General features: G+C 35.7%; 1 protein-coding gene across 1 annotated transcript; it reads left to right on the top strand.

Annotated features, from left to right (window-relative positions):
* The first annotated feature begins 4610 nt into the window (after positions 1–4610).
* On the top strand, positions 4611–6976 carry LOC138335043 (achaete-scute homolog 1b-like). Its single transcript, XM_069283946.1, has 2 exons — positions 4611–5568; positions 5974–6976. The coding sequence occupies exon 1, from the start codon at positions 4767–4769 to the stop codon at positions 5544–5546; it is 780 nt and encodes a 259-aa protein (XP_069140047.1). The 5' UTR covers positions 4611–4766; the 3' UTR covers positions 5547–5568; positions 5974–6976.
* The last annotated feature ends 11774 nt before the right edge of the window (positions 6977–18750 follow it).

Here is an 18750-nt window from a genome sequence, read left to right as displayed (position 1 = left end):
ATGTTTAAGAGTATACACTACCGTCACTTTTTGTATGTTTAAGAGTATGCACTACCGTCACTTTTTGTATGTTTAAGAGTATGCACTACCGTCACTTTTTGTATGTTTAAGAGTATGCACTACCGTCACTTTTTGTATGTTTAAGAGTATGCACTACGGTCACTTTTTGTATGTTTAAGAGTATGCACTACCGTCACTTTTTGTATGTTTAAAAGTATGCACTACCGTCACTTTTTGTATGTTTAAGAGTATGCACGACCGTCACTTTTTGTATGTTTAATAGTATGCACTACCGTCACTTTTTGTATGTTTAAGAGTATGCACTACCGCTTTCTAATTTCAGGTTTTTTATGATTCACTGTGTTTTTTTTTTTTTTTTTTTTTTTTTGTAATGTTATTTCTTCTATAGGAAAGCGAAGATTTGTAATTACCTTCAATGTGAACTGCTGCTAACTTCTTTTATTTCTTTTATCAAGAGCTAATCTAATTTGGAGAAAAAGTAAATAATAGTATGTCTGTCTGTATATACAACACAATCTAGAGACTCCTTTTACAACTGTTGGTAAAGAATTACTTTTAAGTTAGCATCAAAATGACTCAGAAGATCATAACTCTAAAATACTACTAAGCATTCTATTTTGAAATTACTTTGTTATCAAAATGCAATGCAAGTTGGCATCACTTTTTAGGGATAAACATTGAATTATTTCAAATTCATTTTCAATTAATCAAAACTTTACCATTCGACCTCGTTTGTATATAAACTAGTTAAACATTCAGGAATCTACCTGTTTGACCCAGACGGTTTGCCCCGGGCCAAGAACGATACGAGACGTACTAGTTGTGAATGTAGATCTCTTCGCTATTGAATAACAACTGTCACCGGCTGGGGATAAAAAAATCTTAACACCGACAATCTTTATTTAACATCAAAGTGTTTTTTTTAACTTAAATAAGGCACGTGTGTATAGGCATCCTACCTGACAGAAAGGTACATGTATGCATATTATCATACCCAATATTGTATATATCGTGATATATTATTGATATGTTCACGATTTATAAGACTTTATTTCTTCTTCAAATTAATAGTTGTACGCCATGTAATTGACATTCCTGATGTTGAAATAATTAAGGTAATATGCGATTCATTTTCTTCAAATTGATACCTTTGCCAAACTGTTTATTTCTGTAGATATTGTCGATTATCACAGGTTGGGTTTTTTACTTACACTAGTCTTTTTTTAGACTTTGACTTTTCGAATAGACTCTGTACTTTGCCGGTACATTTAATCTAAAAAAAAGTTACAAAGCTATCCCCAGTCAACTTTAAATGTCATCTAGCGTTTATTTACGTAAGAGTGTACCGAGTGCGTTCGATATCAACACTCGCATCCCTTTACGAAGTGTTATGTTTTATAGGGTACTTAGTTTTCTATTAAATGTACTTATTAACGGGCTGTCAATCAGAAGTTCAAACGGTTGTCGTAGGTAAGTACGGTAAGCATTTGCTATGTACCAGTTCGTTCTTTGTATCATCTTCATCATCACAAAAAAACGCTTTGCAATGTCGCCTAATATTCCGGATTAGCGATCGGTTAATTGACTAGATGTACAATACAATATCCGTTTGTAGCTGATGTCTTTTTATGTAGCCCTTTGAGACGAGCATAATTTCATTGAACCTATCAATGACAGTGTCTGACATTCAAGATCTTTCATCCACTTCTTTAAAGCAGTACTTTATTGTATCAGTGGACAGTTAACAGTGCGTATCAAAGTAAGTTCTGCTATGATGCACAAGGAATATCTTTAATGTGATGTTGTATAGGCCGCAAAAACTCCTGAACACTATGCGGTGTAGATTCCACTTATATTCCTTCAACCTCTAGGTCCTGGGTTCGAGGTCTGCCTGGCTAGGCTCTGACAGGACGTGAACACTGGCGTTAGAATAATAAGGCAGGGTTTGAGTGACTTGTGGGGTGTGTATGTGAGAGGTAAACATTCATATAGCCGTCATACAAAACTGTGTGTCTTTCGTCGTCGTCTTTATCCTCCTCCTCCTCATCCTCCTCCTCCTCCTCACCAGCACCACCACCACCACCACCAGCACCACCACCATCATCGTCTACATCATAATTACCATATTTGTCGTCGTTGTCATTATCAGTAATGCATAATACGCATCCTGATTGATCATTCCATTGATTTACAGTTCGTATGAACTAAATCATGAATTAATTGAAGAAAAAAAATATAACTGAACTATAAATACTATATATTAAGTAACGCACTTATTTCTTTCTCTCCCGACATGTAAAAAGTGACGTCATAGTTAATCGGTATGATGGCATTACCATGCTAGTGGATTTATACCATAACGACGGTGTGTCCGTTGACTAGAAATAGTGCAGTTATTTTGATGCGACTTCGTTGATAAAGGCTCCCTGTCCTGATGTCAGAGCAACAGGACGTTTTGTAAAATGTAAAGATGATGACGTAGCTTTACACTATTAGTTGTCTAGGGACTATTTTTCACAACAGTTTCACAAAATGTTCTCGTATGTAATCGAGTAGATGTCAGTTTCACATTAAACCCTCTTCCTGTGATAGGCGTCGACGTTTCCCCAAAATTTGATTTCATTTCTTTACCTCGCTCCGTTATTTCTTAGTTTCAATGAAGCTGACATGTTCATCGACAAGTTTTATTTTATCACATCTGTCTTATTGCTTCTCTGCAACAGGTGAGTCTCTCTATTACTCCTTTGATGTTGTCGACTCTACAGGTATGCCAGTACAGGTATGCTATTCACTGCTCCCTACCTATACCTTAAGCCTACCTCGTCATACATAAGACCTAGTCGTCACGACGGCACTTCATTTTTGTCTGTGAAAACATTCATTCATTATTTGAAAATACACATGTTAAAAAAACTACCTGTAGTTGTATTGGATGTTGTATTGATCAGTGCAGTGCAGGTGTCGCTGTTACCGCTTTCACTAGAATTGTCAGTTATCCAAGACGGATGGGGCCTCACGTCCTGTAGCCAAGTATAGCTCAGGAATGCATCGGCGGATAACAGTGGCCGAGGAAGGGTGCATAGGGTAGGGTTAATTGGTACATAAAACAATAGAGAAGTATGGAAACAGTTGCAACGAAAACAAACATAAATAGGAAGTGTCGTAGTATGCATTAGACAAGAAAACATAATGATAAAAGATTTCGCACGTGCATAAAGTTGAGGCCATCGATTAAGTGTTGTACAATATCAAGAGATGACCTACCTGTAAGATCACGAGTAAAGGCCAAGGTAACTAAATACGAGGGGTGGGACTTAAAGCGCATTAATATGGTTGTAAAAGTGAGGATAATAGCAATAAGGAACTAAACTTTTTTTATTTAATGTGCCGATATGAACTCATGTTATAAAACAAGGAAATATAGCGGAGAAATTACGACAGGCTCAAGCGCGAATGCATTGCAGTCCTACACTAAATGGCTGCCAGCTCAAAGGTCAGGGCTGTTTTTTTTTCGTAAATAATGATTCGGTGACAATCTATCTTTACAATTTGATATTATAACTTTCAGCAAAATTTAAATAAAACTCTCACCGGAATTTAAAACATGAGTTAATATCACCATTCACTATTATTCAGCAGTTACGGTTACGGGGGATTTCAGGTGCAAGTATAGATAAAAACATTTCAGGTGTGTATAGCTTTTATTTTCTTTTTGCCATGTAACATGCCAATATCTATTAGCCGTATGCAACAGGTGGCATTTCATTCTTTATAATCTTGTTGCCGTCGACATTAAAATAAACTAGAATGTATCGTCAACTTGACTTGTTCAATTTCCCATTGGTAATGTCTCAGGGGAAATCGCGATCAGAAAAGAACAATAAAACATTTTTATTTGCCACGGGACACAGATAGACAATGCCCCATTTTTGTCGTGATTTACACTGACTCTGTAATGATAGATGTGTGGGGACTGATGTAACACTATATAGAGGACCTTATACACATGGTTTACTTTTGTTTATAGAGCGTCATTTCAACCTTCTCCTCGACATCAGCACGTGTCTACTTAGCCGAGGATTTGAATTTCAGAAATTTCTAAAAATGTATTATCTTAAAGAATGGAGTAACATTACAGAATATCATACAAGTACGCTGTAATGTGGCAATATTTGCAGTTTGCCATGTTTTATATCTTTTGCATGTCTGTTTGGTTTCTACGACAAATTTCTTTTTGCAAAAGAAATATGTACAAAAATGCTTATTTTGAAATAGCATTATTGTGATTCGTCATGGGTTAAGAGAGATAGCGAGAGAGCGACGTGATTATAGCGGTTAGACATTAGCCGGAATCTACTGTAATCACCCTACCTGTGGCCCGCTTCGGTTATGCATGGGGGACTTCAGATCTTTTGTGTCAATTTAAAATCTCGTCGTACCGAGCTTTGAGGTCTCAGACACGTGTCCCAAGTCCGACAAAGTGATGATTGACACGGATTCATTGCCATAATTGCACTGCGGGCGTGGTCATGCTCGCGAGTGGGCGGAGCTTAAAATCCTAGTCAGGTATTTAAATACCCTACCTAAAAGGTGGGAACAAGAACAAACATACTTCTGAGAAGCCTAGATCGATGTGGACGGTGTGAACGGGCACGAGCCATATTTCTACGTACCCACGCGAGAGACACGAGCCAACAGGCGACTGTTTCTAATACGTGTTTTACCTACGACAAACTTATATCATTATGACAACTACTATCAGCCTTGTGCCTATACAGGGACTCTCCGGGTCCACGGGGGACGCCTTTCAGATGAGTGGACCTTATATTCTAGTTAGAGCTACAACTGTAGCACAACAAGTACAAGCCACAAGACAGTTGGGGAAAAAACCCGACCCCTCGGCACCAAGGGAACCTGAAGCTTTGCGATGCAAGAGAAGAACTGATAACACTGGTCTCCATCACATACTTCCTCGGCCACAACCAGCCGCTGTAGCAAGGCGCAATGAACGGGAAAGGAATCGTGTGAAAATGGTCAATATGGGATTTGAAACTCTCAGAGAACATGTGCCCAGCGGCAAGAAAAATAAGAAAATGAGTAAAGTGGACACTTTGAAAGCAGCATCAAATTATATACGATATCTTCAACAGATGTTATCCTCTGAAACAACAGAGCCAGCTTCGCCACAGACTTTCCTTGACATGGATATGGATGGACAAGATAGCGATGCTAGTAGTAACAATGGCAGTAATAGTTTCTCTGCAAGTCTCCAAGATAGCAACAGTTTAAGCAGCTTATGTGCAGCTCTCTCTCAAAGTGCAAACTCTTTACAGGGCAATGATAACTTGAGCAATTTCTGTGCTTCATTACAAAACAGTAACGGCATCCATAGTTTTGTGCCCAGTCCAACAGTGAGTTGTTCCTCGCAGAACTCACCAGCACCAAGCCTCTCATCCGACGCCATATCAGAATCGTTTAGCTCGGAGGAGGAAGAGCTCCCAGACCTAGGTTCATGGTTCACGTGAAACATCGAATGAAAAGATCAAGGTAAATTTCTCTATGTATTTCAAGGTAGCGCTATTTTTACATGTATTATCAATGTGTATTTACGCTCGCTGGAGTAGTCTTCACGAATGATTCTACAGTACAGGCCCAATGCAGTTTTATCTTCTATCCACATTAGGGGGATTTGATAGTCCATAATAAGATATGATTAAAATTTCTTTGGGTATTTTTGTGATATATTGGAAAGCAGTACATGCATACATATAACGATTCATACAATGCTAATAGTATGCAAAACTTGTTTTCATATGTTTGGTGTAATATTTACAGAAATTATATTTTTCATATTTATTGATTATTATTGATTTTTAAAATTATAAAATGTTAATTAGAAAACAACTTTTCATTTTTAAAATTTTAAATATATCTTACTATAATGTTTTCCAGGAGATGTCAGCTAACATGATGCTAGCCGGAGAAACCTTGCCTCCCTGTCTGCCCATGAGGGGAACGCCGCCCGGCCATGGGGCGATGACTGGCCCACGGGATGACCGTTGTGACGTCACTATGTCTCAATATTCCTGAAAGTGTTATAATTCTTATGAAGAAAGACAAAACAAATTAATGTGATTCTTCCGTGATAGTGAAGTTTTGTTCGAGATAGAAGATGACAGACCGAGGACTTCACTGTCGAGTGTACAGCGCCCGGATATTTCAGAATGCAGTGCTCGTATAGGCTTTTTACGGCAGTGACTTTTGTGTAATGTTGACCTGTGTGACTTGTTCTTTTAATGAAAATATTTATAAATCTATTTACATTGTTTGATATGAATTATATGCAAGAATTATTTTATGCAAGAGAATGCATGCTAGTGCTCGACACGGTATTTGAAGTTTTCTTCAGTGTACTTATTTTAAAGTACATTTATATATATCTTTTTATATTGCATTTTTAACCGCCGGTAAATGTGTTCAATTCAAAATTTATTATTCGTGTATGATAAATCTTTACCGCCTATGATGTGTTCAATACCATACGAATGTAACAATTTTATACTTTTTATGAAATGTGTTCAATTTACTTTAAAATAGTAAATACCAGTTAACGTTTTCATTTTTATATATTTATATGCAGCCAATCATTTGAATGAAAGCTTTTCAACATCATTACAATTTCATCCGCCAAAAGAAATGTAGGAATGTTTTGTTTAAAATATTTATCTGAACGTTATGCAGCAGTTTTGTAAACAGTGCTTCCAAAATTATTCACAATTGTACGTTGTATTTATAAAAATGTTAATGACATTTTTTAACAAAATGTGTATTATTTTGTCAATGAGATAAGATCTCAAATCAACATGTATATTTGTAGATATCATAAATGATATTTTTTTTATTTTTGCGAAGGTATGTATATGTGCATAAATAACAAATTTGTTGTCAATAAAATGCCAAGTTGAAGTTTAACGAATTTCTTTGAGTTCTAATTTTGTTAAATTAGCATGAAAGTATGTTTTACAAAAGATTTTGAAGGTAAAACTGGTAAAATTATTTGATAGTGTCTTAACAGACATGGAAGTGTTTTCCGGTGAATACATGTGTTAAAAGGAATATAGTTTCTGTGATTGCACAACAAAGAAACTTTGTGAACGTGCTCAAGTAGGCTATCAATTTCATTCAACAACTCACCATCACGAATTGTCACATATTTAACGAAAAAGGGGTTAACACCTCAGAGACGCAGACAAAACGGTTTTGTCAATTAAATCTGAAAGCCGATATGTCCAATATTTGAACATGATATTGTTTGATAACAGTTACTACAAGGAGATTTTCAATCTTTAAAATCAGAGATACCCTCTCCGATAAACGTTGAACGGTCACACTGTATAAAATACCGTCTATCTTACATTATCAAGAAAACAGTTAGCTAACCTTCTAACTTCAACGTGTGTACACATTTTGCGGAAATCTCATAACGATAGTCAATGGCCCGCTGGAGATGGTATGTATACACATATAGCTGAATCTGTGAAGTTCTAAACTTTAGTTATAGGTGTTCTAACACACATCGTAGATTTTATATAAACATGGCTATCAGAGGGAAAGAGACTTTACTATCCCAAACGGTTCTCTAGTGTTTACCTGTGCAAGGCTGAAGAGCTCTCTACGATAACGGCGACAAGAGAGAGCGCGACGCTTACCTGTGTGTGTGTGTCGTCCTGAAATTTAGGTTTCTGGGTTTCTTCCCTCTGTTAAATCCAGTAACTTTCTTTCGGGACAGAAGAATATTTTTCCATTATTTAACACTCGCCTCCCCTTCTATTTTTTTTTTTTTTTTTTGTATTTTCATGTATAAAAACAACCCGATTTACTTAGTTTACGTATGTTTACTATTACCGAAAACTGTTTATCAATAATAAAAGCATAATACCACACAGCTATTTTAATAATCTTTCACGTTGCAAATGTAACTTTGAGTAATTTGAAAAAAGAACCGATATAAAAATGCCGTGTGTGGTATAAACAAATTTATTTTAAATGGAATTCAGATTGAATTTGATTATTTTTATTTCCGTCATCGACTTGTTTTGTTGTATATTCCTGCTGCCGATTGGTTAATCGTATCAACGTAGATAGGTCTTTTAAAGTATTACATACACAGTATAAACTTGACATGCATGCTCATTGAGTCAGATGAATCATCGTATGGTCTGCAATGTCGATGCATCAAACAAGATTGCAATTGACAGTTTTGTAACATTTTGGTAACATTACTACACGTTAAATACACACACAAACAAGTGATGAGTTACAAGCGTGCTGATAGACAAGTATTCTGAATTGTTCTTGTCACCACTACTCACGTAGACCATGCATCTAGTCACCACCAATCTGCTTTCCCTACTACTCAACATATCCGATAGCTCAATAACCCAGTCATCACTAAACTGGTTGTCCCACTTCAGTCACCACTAATCTGGTTGTCCCACTTCGGTCAGCGCTAATCGGGTTGTTCCACTTCAGTCATAACAAAACTGGTTGTCTCACTTCAGACACCACTAATCTGGTTGTCCCACTTCAGTCACCACTAATCTGGTTGTCCCACTTCAGTCACCACTAATCTGGTTGTCCCACTTCAGCCACCACTAATCGGGTTGTCCCACTTCAGTCACCAGTAATCTGGTTGCACCACTACCCAGTCTCTACTAATCCGGTTATCCCATAATGAAGTCACCTTTAATCCGTTAGCTTCACTTTCCATTACTGTATCTAGTCAGCTATCCGTTGGATCAGCTATCAAGTCATTTCTCAACAAATTTTGCCCATATGCAGTCACTAATCTCGTTATCTTGCTATCTTGTCACCATTAATATGTTGTGCCAACAATTCAGTCACAATTAATGTGACAGGTCCAATATCAAGAACCTACTTGTTGTGACCTAATTGTCTCATAATTCAGTCATCATTTATATTGTGTTGTTATTAACTAGTCACCATTAATATGATTGTCAAAATATCCAGTCATTTCTTATTACATATCTCGTATCTGCTTGTGTCGATATCCAGTCACCTTAAATTAAATGATCCCTCTATCCAGTCACAACTAATTCTGTTAGTCAGTCACCACTAATATGTTAGTCAGTCACCACTAATATGTAAGTCAGTCACCACTAATTCTTTTAGTCAGTCACCACTAAAATGTTAGTCAGTCACCACTATGTTAGTCAGTCACCACTAATATGTTAGTCAGTCACCACTATGTTAGTCAGTCACCACTAATATGTTAGTCAGTCACCACTAATATGTTAGTCAGTCACCACTAATATGTAAGTCAGTCACCACTATGTTAGTCAGTCACCACTAATATGTTAGTCAGTCACCACTAATATGTTAGTCAGTCACCACTAATATGTTAGTCAGTTGCACTAATCTGGTTGTCTCTTAATTCAGTCACCATCAATGTGGTTAGCATCAATCCATATGAGCCCAGATGCTCAAAGGTTGACTAGGCTAATTTTCTGAAATACTAGCTTTACTAACTAATGTTAACTCGTAGGAACTCAATTCTTACTTGCTGATTTGTAGCGAATGAGAAATTAAAGTTTCACTAATCACGTGATTAAGCTGATTGTCTTTTGAACAGCCGAGCGCTGATATCTCTACTTTCCAATAACCAATTTTTCAGAGAGTTAATTAATATTGTGAAGTTTAAAGAAAGTTCTAGTCTATAGACAAGATTATCTTCAAGTAATCTGTATTTGTTTCAATATAGTATAATGATATTTAAATTAAACTGGAGGTCATTTGATTACATTCATAATGTTTTCACCAAAGCATTAAAGTATGATAATTTTGATTTGCAATGATGTCGGGGACTGGGTATTGAAAAGTTATTGCTGATTGCGATGCTGTAAGCGACTTTATATGATGAGGATCCCTACGCATTTTTCGTCTGATCCGATTAAGTCTGACTGGTTGGTGATCCGGAAAGATGGCGCTTCTGGCTGCAGAAATACCACAATTAAACGAGCGAGGATATCTTCTATTGTACCGGCCTGCCATACCCCGGAGTAGGACGTGTGCCACTAGGCTGGAATGGAGGACCTCGTCATCCGTCTTTTATCTTCACCTTCCTCGGAAGCAAGTCACGGAGTGAGGTCACGTAGGTCATGTATGCGGTCCTGTTATAAGTTGTACAAAGCCTTGTTATCTTAAAAAATAACACTTTTTAAATTATTAAGCTATTCTTAATTATTTAGTTTTCATTTATCAACATACATAGATGTATTTGTATTTATATATGATCTATGTGAACAACATTTATTTGTAAGATGTATTTATACATTTCGTGTGATCACAATATAATTTAACATTAATTCTAATTTACCCCATCAAGCATATTAGGGTTTTCAACAACACTTCTGTCAGAAATGTGTGAACACTAGATTTCGACCTTGATTAATGCAACTTGAAGTTGTAAGCAGTCCATCGATGATTGTTGCAAGTGACTCCTCATTGCTTTCCCACAGGTTGTGTTTTAAAGACATTACTTTTTTCAAATGATACTGGATGGTAAACTCACTGGAAACTTGTTTGAGTTATTATTCTTTATTTTGATAATCAATTCCTTATAACATGTTATTCAATTTGTGAGTGTCGATAAAGCCGTGAATGTTAATTCTTCTGAAATGTTTGGTTCTATTTATCTGTCTTTGAAAGTTTATGTAGAAATCTATATTTTGTGTCTTGTATGGCATTAATTCAATTTATTTTGAGTTAGGAAACCTGTTTATTATTATTATTTGTTTTATGTGCTTTATGGAGTTTTTCACATTATTTTGTCCTGACAATCAAAGGGTCTTTATTTTGTCAGTAAGAGTCATTTTTTGTGAACAGCACTGGAATAAATAACAGGAAACAATTTGTCCATATTGTTAAAGTTCCAAGTTAATGAATGAGTCTTGGTTTTTGTACAGGTTTTTCGTCATTATTAATGGAATAGCCAGATTTTATGTAAAAACGCTGTATGATTTCGATAGTTGATTTATTGATAACAAGTAAGTTTGTTTAATACTGATATCCCAGTCCAAATTCTGAATGAAGAGACAGTCTTATTGGAATTATTTAATAAAACCGCATCCTGACTCAACTCATCTCTCCAAGACCAATTTATACCCCGATCTATAAATATTGGGTCATAGAGAACTAAGTATTCATTATGGGTGGATATGTCGTTGAATTGGAGTTCATATAGTTGAAAACTGATAACATCTTCATAATAAGTAGCAATAATCATTGGACAAGTTGTAAATGGACGTAAATTAGAATGAATATGGAGAAATTATGTTGGTTAGGGTTTAAAATCGATAAAATGAAATGAAGTGACAGAAAGAAATATAAATGCTAATTTTCTTTTGGAAAGTTATCAGGTAAGTAGTTTTTCAATGCTGCCTGTGGCTGGCCGTACTTTCACTTTTCATAGAAATTGAATAGGAAGATACATCATAATATATAGGTGTGCATTGGTAAGGAAATTCATAATAAATCTTAAATTGAAAATAAATTAGTTTAAATATGGACCTTGGATAGTTGTATTTTATCTGATTGTGGACACACGTCTAAGTGGCCCTGTAACTCTTTTGGGTTACCAAACAAGCAAAAGAATATGATGACATTTCAAATTGATATAAATGAACTGAAGCCTAAAAGTACATCAGAACTTCACCAAAAGATATCTATTCGTCATTAAATGGTACATTTGGGGTGGAAAGTGAATTGAATTGGTAAGAATACAGTTGTAACGGTCTTTTGTCAGATGCGCTTTGTCCGCCCTCTTATAAATGTCGCAAAGAGATCCAGGAGAAACAGATTGAATTTAAATGATCAACTTTTAAATAAGGTGATGTTACGTTAATATATATCCCATTAAATATCGATTTTCTCACAAAAATGCTTCTACTGAAATAGCACTACTGTACTAGTAGCAGACGTATATCTAAAATTTAAGAAGTGTGTGTGGGGGGGGTGGGTGGTTTTTTTCAAACAAGTGAACCACGTCTCTATCTGAGGTATCTAGCTACGAACGTATCCAATCAACAATATGTATATTATTTAGGAGAAACTAATTCAAATTTTGAAACGGTTATGTATGCAATGTTAACCAGGAAAAATTAAGATGTGTTGAATCAGCTAAAACAACACCTTAATTACAAAACAGACGAACTATTAATGGGCGATAACTCCATATATTAGGGAACTACTAAACGGCGAAACTTTTAAAAAAATTACCGACATAGTACTCGATCTAGGTTATAATACGTTAAACTTCACATACTATGTTGGGGATAGTAACAAGCACAATGACCTATTTAATGTATTTATAATGTTATTAAACTACTTCGAAAATAGTCATGTATGTCATACTATAGTTTGTGTTTTGTAAAGGTGTATTTGCGTATGTTATAGTTGTATAGCATAGGCGGAGTATACCTAGTGTTAGATGTTAGGTATGCTGATGGGTGGTGATGTAAAATTGATACATATAGAGCCACCTAGTCGACACTCACCTGACACGGACGGATTTCATTTTATGATCTCTACACGACAGGTTAACAGCAGCAGAAGTATCTAAAAGAAAATCACAAAAATGGAAAGGCGAAAACCGAACCTGTGAAATGCATAAGGGCGGTAGTTATAGAAGCATTTGATACAGTCGTATCCTGGGCTTCAATGCATCTTCCCTTTGTTATCAAACGGGTCGCTTAGACGCAAAACTCTAAAGCAGGAGAAACATTTGATACAATTTGTTTTTCAGAGCCAACAGACTATAGCGCGGAAGGTAGTAATTTGTAGGACATGATTTACGGCTGATGCGGGATGAGACACCTAAGTATTCGGTCGTGCCGTCCAGAAGAAACCTTTCTTTTAGTTATAGTTAAGAGCGAACATCCTCTAACCTGACAATCCATGTGAGGTCTGTAGTGGATAGCCCTAACATCAACAATAAATTCCACTATGTACACGTTCCTATAGCAAACATTACCCACAACGTCGATGTAACCGACATCTAAAAGAACGATTAAGATTTTTTTCTGTCTGATTTTTAAATTACTTGTGGAATAGAGCCACGTTCAACCACAAATCTAATATCAGCGAGGCACGGGCCCAAACAAATGACAATTTATTGACAGTTTCAAGTTTGCACAGAGCTTAATCAAGTGGCTTAAAAAGATTTTATTTTATCTCAAGGAAAAATTTTATGAGCTCCTCTCTTCAATATCCAATCTAATACTGCTTGGATGGGTCGGTGTGAGGTTGTCAGGACCTATATAAATAACAGTTATCGGCCAGGTTTTCTAGAGGGATTACCAGTGTAAGTTAAGAAGATTTCCGCAAGGACTAGATAAAAAATTCAATACCCTGATGTCGGTAAAGCTAAACATTTAATTATATCTAAAGCATAAAAGGTAATAAGTGAAATGAGATTGCATAAAATCTCAAACCAGTTAATAAAATATCACCTTCGTGAATACGTTTTGGATAAAGGTGAAACTAAATGTTTATAAGGGATAGGCATTACCGTGACCCTGTTTGTACGGATTTGGACGACATAATCAGTAGCACGATTTATCAATAATATTATGGATAATAGGAAGATAATTGAGCTATTTGTCTCGTTTAAGACTTAATATTGAAAGAATATGACACGGAGCATCATAATACCCAGAAATTCACAATATTCCCGATTTTATATTGTCAGTCAAAAACCCATTTAATAGCTTTTTAAAATAAAGTGTTTCGTTCTTGATCCCGCATAACTGTACCTGAGTTTGAGATTACTGCTTAACTTGAACTTTTGTCAAGAATACAAAACTGGAAATAAATATAACACACGACCGTAAGGCATCCATTGTTATCGCATTCATGTATTTGGAATGATGAAGCAAAATTAATATATTTGTAAAGTCAAAGGTAACATTACCTGTATTAATCGGACCTAACGTGCCACTTATAACGGGTTTGACCCAAACTTGTATAACGTGTTTCATGGATGAAACAGGGCAACGTTATATTCTTCGAAGAAGCTGGATCGATGTCCATTATTGTTTCAGTTATCCTCTCTCTATTTTACTAAATTACTAATGATCTAATCATTGATTATGCTTAATATGTTTTATTCATGATACTCATCAAAAATGAAATTTATTAGCTCTAAGATTTTAACTACGTCATCGTGATTTGTCTTTTCTTGGTGAGACAATAAAACAAATGCAATCAATGGATTAGAAATAACAAAGCTGCTTAGAATGCAGCTTTCCATACCATTAAGAAACAAGGAACATGTTTACAGAATAAGCAGCATATCTAAAAGGTCATTCTAGGTAGTTTGCTCTCATTTAACACGTTTTCTCTGTAAATATTTTCCTGACCTACGTTTATCTTTATTCCAATCAAGCTTTCTCTTTCACACTTTAAACGTGTAAATACCACCTTAGTGACATTTAACAAGGATATGTCATGATTGTAAAATTGCTATTTTTTCCCAAATTCAAATAACATTCCGTCGTCTGTTGAAGGTGTTTCCTTTGAAGACTAATCACACTTGCATGCGGATTGATTTCTGTGTTCATTATAATCACACGTAAATGTTATTCTACATAGGTCCGTCCATAATTTTCAGTATATAATTGACAAAAAATATGTATATCTGATTTCCAGGTAGGGTCAGTGTCTACCAACTGACCAGTTAAGTGGATTGACATCCTTAGCCACCCACAGCGCCTGACCATGGTCAGTTTCCTAACAAAACTGGCCAGTATCCTCAACTTGATATAAATACAAACAGAGGACACTAAAGCATATCACTACAAATTGTTTCAGACATGCAAACTTAATCATCAATACTAGTTGCAAACTTTGAATTATTTATCTAATTCACTTGTTTTATGTCTCTCTCGATAGGTGTATTGGCATTATCCCCTACCAATAGGCGAACAAATCTTCCTATATGATGGCCTATAATTTGTTTAAATTACCACTACGTACCTTTTAATCTGGCTTGATTGAACATGATTTTGTTTTCAAAGGATGGAATGGTGTACCGGTATCAGGTAAATGTTATAGTATTGGATAGTCTGCATAGTTAGCCGTCACTTTCTGTGTTCGATTTTCCCCGACAACGAAACAGAGTCATTAGGCAGTTAAGAAGGAATAATGCTTATCGGAACAATTCAGATTGAAATTTGAAACCCCCAACTAGAAGAGAATTCCACGTACAATTGATCTCTTTGTTAACTTATTTATGATATCTTTTTTGTCGTTTAGAGACCGTGTTGATTATAAGTCGGTATTGGATGCAAATGTTGATCAAAGAGTCCCTGTATTATTGAAGTACTTGCTTCTTTCCAATGTTGAACATGCTACTATAAACGTGATCAAATCATGCTGCAAGTCACTGCTCTATAGAATCATGGGTTATGTCCTTCGGATGAGACATCACATTGTGTAAAGATGCTACTCGAGTTTTCAGAATATATGGAGTGGAACACATGCTTGTATTTTTGTATATTTTTACCGGTATCAGTCTGCTGTTGGTTGTATTGAATGTTTGATTCATTGAGGCAACACTTTAAAGCAGACTCTTGTTTTTTGTTATCACAGGAAGACATATTATGAATATACAACAAGTTCTCAAAACGATACCACATACGTCCAAGATGCACTCACTCATGAATACAGCTTTGAAAATGTATTCAAATAAACATAATGTTCTAAAAATTGTCCTGTGTGTTATAGTTCAGTTAATATTAGTGTCCTTTCCATACAATGGTGCTTTTATGTGGTTTATAATTATTGAATATGTGTTAAGTAAATATCGAGAGTGGAAATAATCAACCTCTGTCGAAAAAGAGTGAGAGTTACTAATGGAATGTTAATTGTATGTATTATGAACAGTAAATGCTGTTAAGAACAAAAAGGTCTATGGACAGTGTTGTGACCAAGGTTATGAATAGTAAGAAAATGAACCCATTTTATTTCCTTCATGAAAATATCAAACTAAATGTCTACTGGCTTCATAATAATTATGACTCTCGTCATGATTAATAGTCCAGCACATGGCAACAGGGATATGATCATAAAGCGACCTTCCAGTAATGCTCGTCACAGGTAAAGATAAAAGAAGGCAGTGCATTATATCTAAGAATGGAAAACCCACAAGATCAATCGCAATATATCCCTTGGATCAGGTAGAAACAAAGGTTAATTCCTTTCGATCAATGGTATATTTGTGGCGGACGACAGGGTATCGGCAGTAAATACCCTTCACAGGTAATGTGTTGAATCGAATAAAGGGACTTAAGGTTTTGACTTTAAAGCTACCGTTATAGCTAGACATATTGGAAATTTGTGGGTTGATATGTAAATAATTTTAATTTGAGCGTTTTTTAGTGTCAAATGCTTTGGATAAATCAATTCGCATATGGATTAAGAATCGTGATGAAATTTTAGTATAAGTAAATAAAATCTCGGAAACATAAGAACAAAATGGCAAATGTGTGTTTGTGTTGATTTGGTATCATTGATTTAGTGTTCTCTTGCAATGAGGGACATGAGAACGTGTTAAGTGTGATAATTCAGGGACGGGTCACTCAATGTAAAACAACAACAGCGAAGAAGGATCCATATGGTGTACTTACTATTAACACAAATCAGTCTGTCGATTTCATTCAGTTATTTACAGAAGATAACATTTAACTTCGAGATCGATTTAGGAAATCGATTATGCTTTGTAGACCTGTATGATATGCTTTATTACCAGGTCGTTTTAGAAAACTGGTTGAGGTTTGTTCCCACTGCAATACTCTTGGAGAAGTCATTTATATTTCTCATTCGAACTCTGTCTGGTTTGTATGGATACCCATCGAACGGATGACTTTATATTTGTTTTCAAACTTTCCTTGTGTATATATTTGTTTTCAAACTTTCCTTGTGTAGTTTAAAAATGACGTTGAAAAGCAATGAAAATAATTTATACATCTCAAAACAGGATTTATATAAATATATGGCTCACATATACAATACGTACATTTTGTATGACAAAAGCATTTATATGCACTGTTTGATAGAAAAGGAAATGCAAGCTATCCTACATTGTGTTGTCTCTGTCTGTCGTCAGAGTTTGATGATGTCTACTATCACCAATTGGGTTTTCTATTTCATGAAAGTTCCCTAGGGACCATGTCTGGACCCTAATTACAAGGTGTCTAATATACCTTCTACCCTTTCATTCATATATTCTTTCATTCATTCCTGAGAAGGACCGGATATGACTGAGGTTCAACGGGGGTAAGAAATTATGTCTCCACCGGACAAATACTACAGGCACAAACCTCTTGGCCAACGTGTTATTTACCCGTGTAAACTTCTTCTCCTGGTCATCTCTAGCTATTGTGGCTGAACTTGGACAGGGGTCAAGCCTCGGCCGATAGACACGTAGTGATGCAGGCATCAGTTTTTTCCGTGAAGCGTGGGAATGGTATGAATTGGGACATTTGACTTGTCATCTTTACTATCGCTATTACTAAATCCTATTGTGGTGGTCATTCTTTTCTTAAACGACGACAAATAGCAAACCATGGGTCAACGTGACTGACCGCTATCAGCGGTAATTACTGAACAGCTATCGGCTCAAAATCAGAGAGCCCACATCCACGGCGAGGTCAGGCCATGCTTATTACCGTCCCACATATTTATCAAACATTCTCCTGATATGACGGTAAATCCGTGTTATTCATACTCTATAAGTATAATATATATATTGAATAACTTGAAGTTACTAGTATTCTTACTGGTTGAGTTTAGCGAGTGACTGTATATTATGTTGCTATATATATCCTAATAATTATTCTTAGAGATGTCGCGTCAGGCTTATTAAGCTTAGAGCGCCTGGGGTCAGGAATCACACCCCATCAATGGATAGCGATATGACCCGGGTATAGAGTCACACATTAAAAAGAATCTTCTGAAGATCTGCTTTATATGATCCAGGTTCATTTGACCGCCGTGTGTGGCGAAGCAAAAATTAGGAATATCATTTTCAATTAGTAGTGATTTTTGTTGTATTCCTTTCTTGTATTGTCATTGATCAAAGGATGTACCAGCATATTTAGTATGAAACCATGTGTAGGGAATAGATGTCGCAGAACAATCTACTCTCGAAAAAGGCTTATTTTCAAGGGTTCAAGCTAATAGGCTTAACAGTAAGAATTCGTGACCTCCCACTCAGAAAGGTATATGATTTGTACAACTAGCAGGAACATTAAAACCTGCATTGTGCGTCTTGTCATCCTGACAAATATAAAGCTATCTTTATAGGCATGTGTTTGATGGCTGAAGAGCTATACAATACACATAAAAACGTATATAAATACACATAGACGCCCCCATCATTTTTTACACTTAAGGCAGCTTAATCCCAAAATGCCGACAGTCATTGTAAATTTCAGTTCGACCATTAAGAATATAATTTATTATGGCTTAAGCAATGGAAATCAGAACGAATGATAATTGAGTTAATATCGAAATTGGTAACATTCTTGGTCCTGGTTATCTATAACCACTGACTTAAAAAATAGTATACATTGTTTCTCAAAGACGAAGGTTAAAAAACATGGAACAAAAAAACAGACGTCTTTTAATATCTCATACAATGTATGTATG

Source organism: Argopecten irradians, chromosome 1 (assembly GCF_041381155.1).
Source record: "Argopecten irradians isolate NY chromosome 1, Ai_NY, whole genome shotgun sequence".
Taxonomy (NCBI): domain Eukaryota; kingdom Metazoa; phylum Mollusca; class Bivalvia; order Pectinida; family Pectinidae; genus Argopecten; species Argopecten irradians.
The sequence above is the reverse complement of the archived record's forward strand: the minus strand, read 5'-3'. Positions and strand labels throughout refer to the sequence as shown.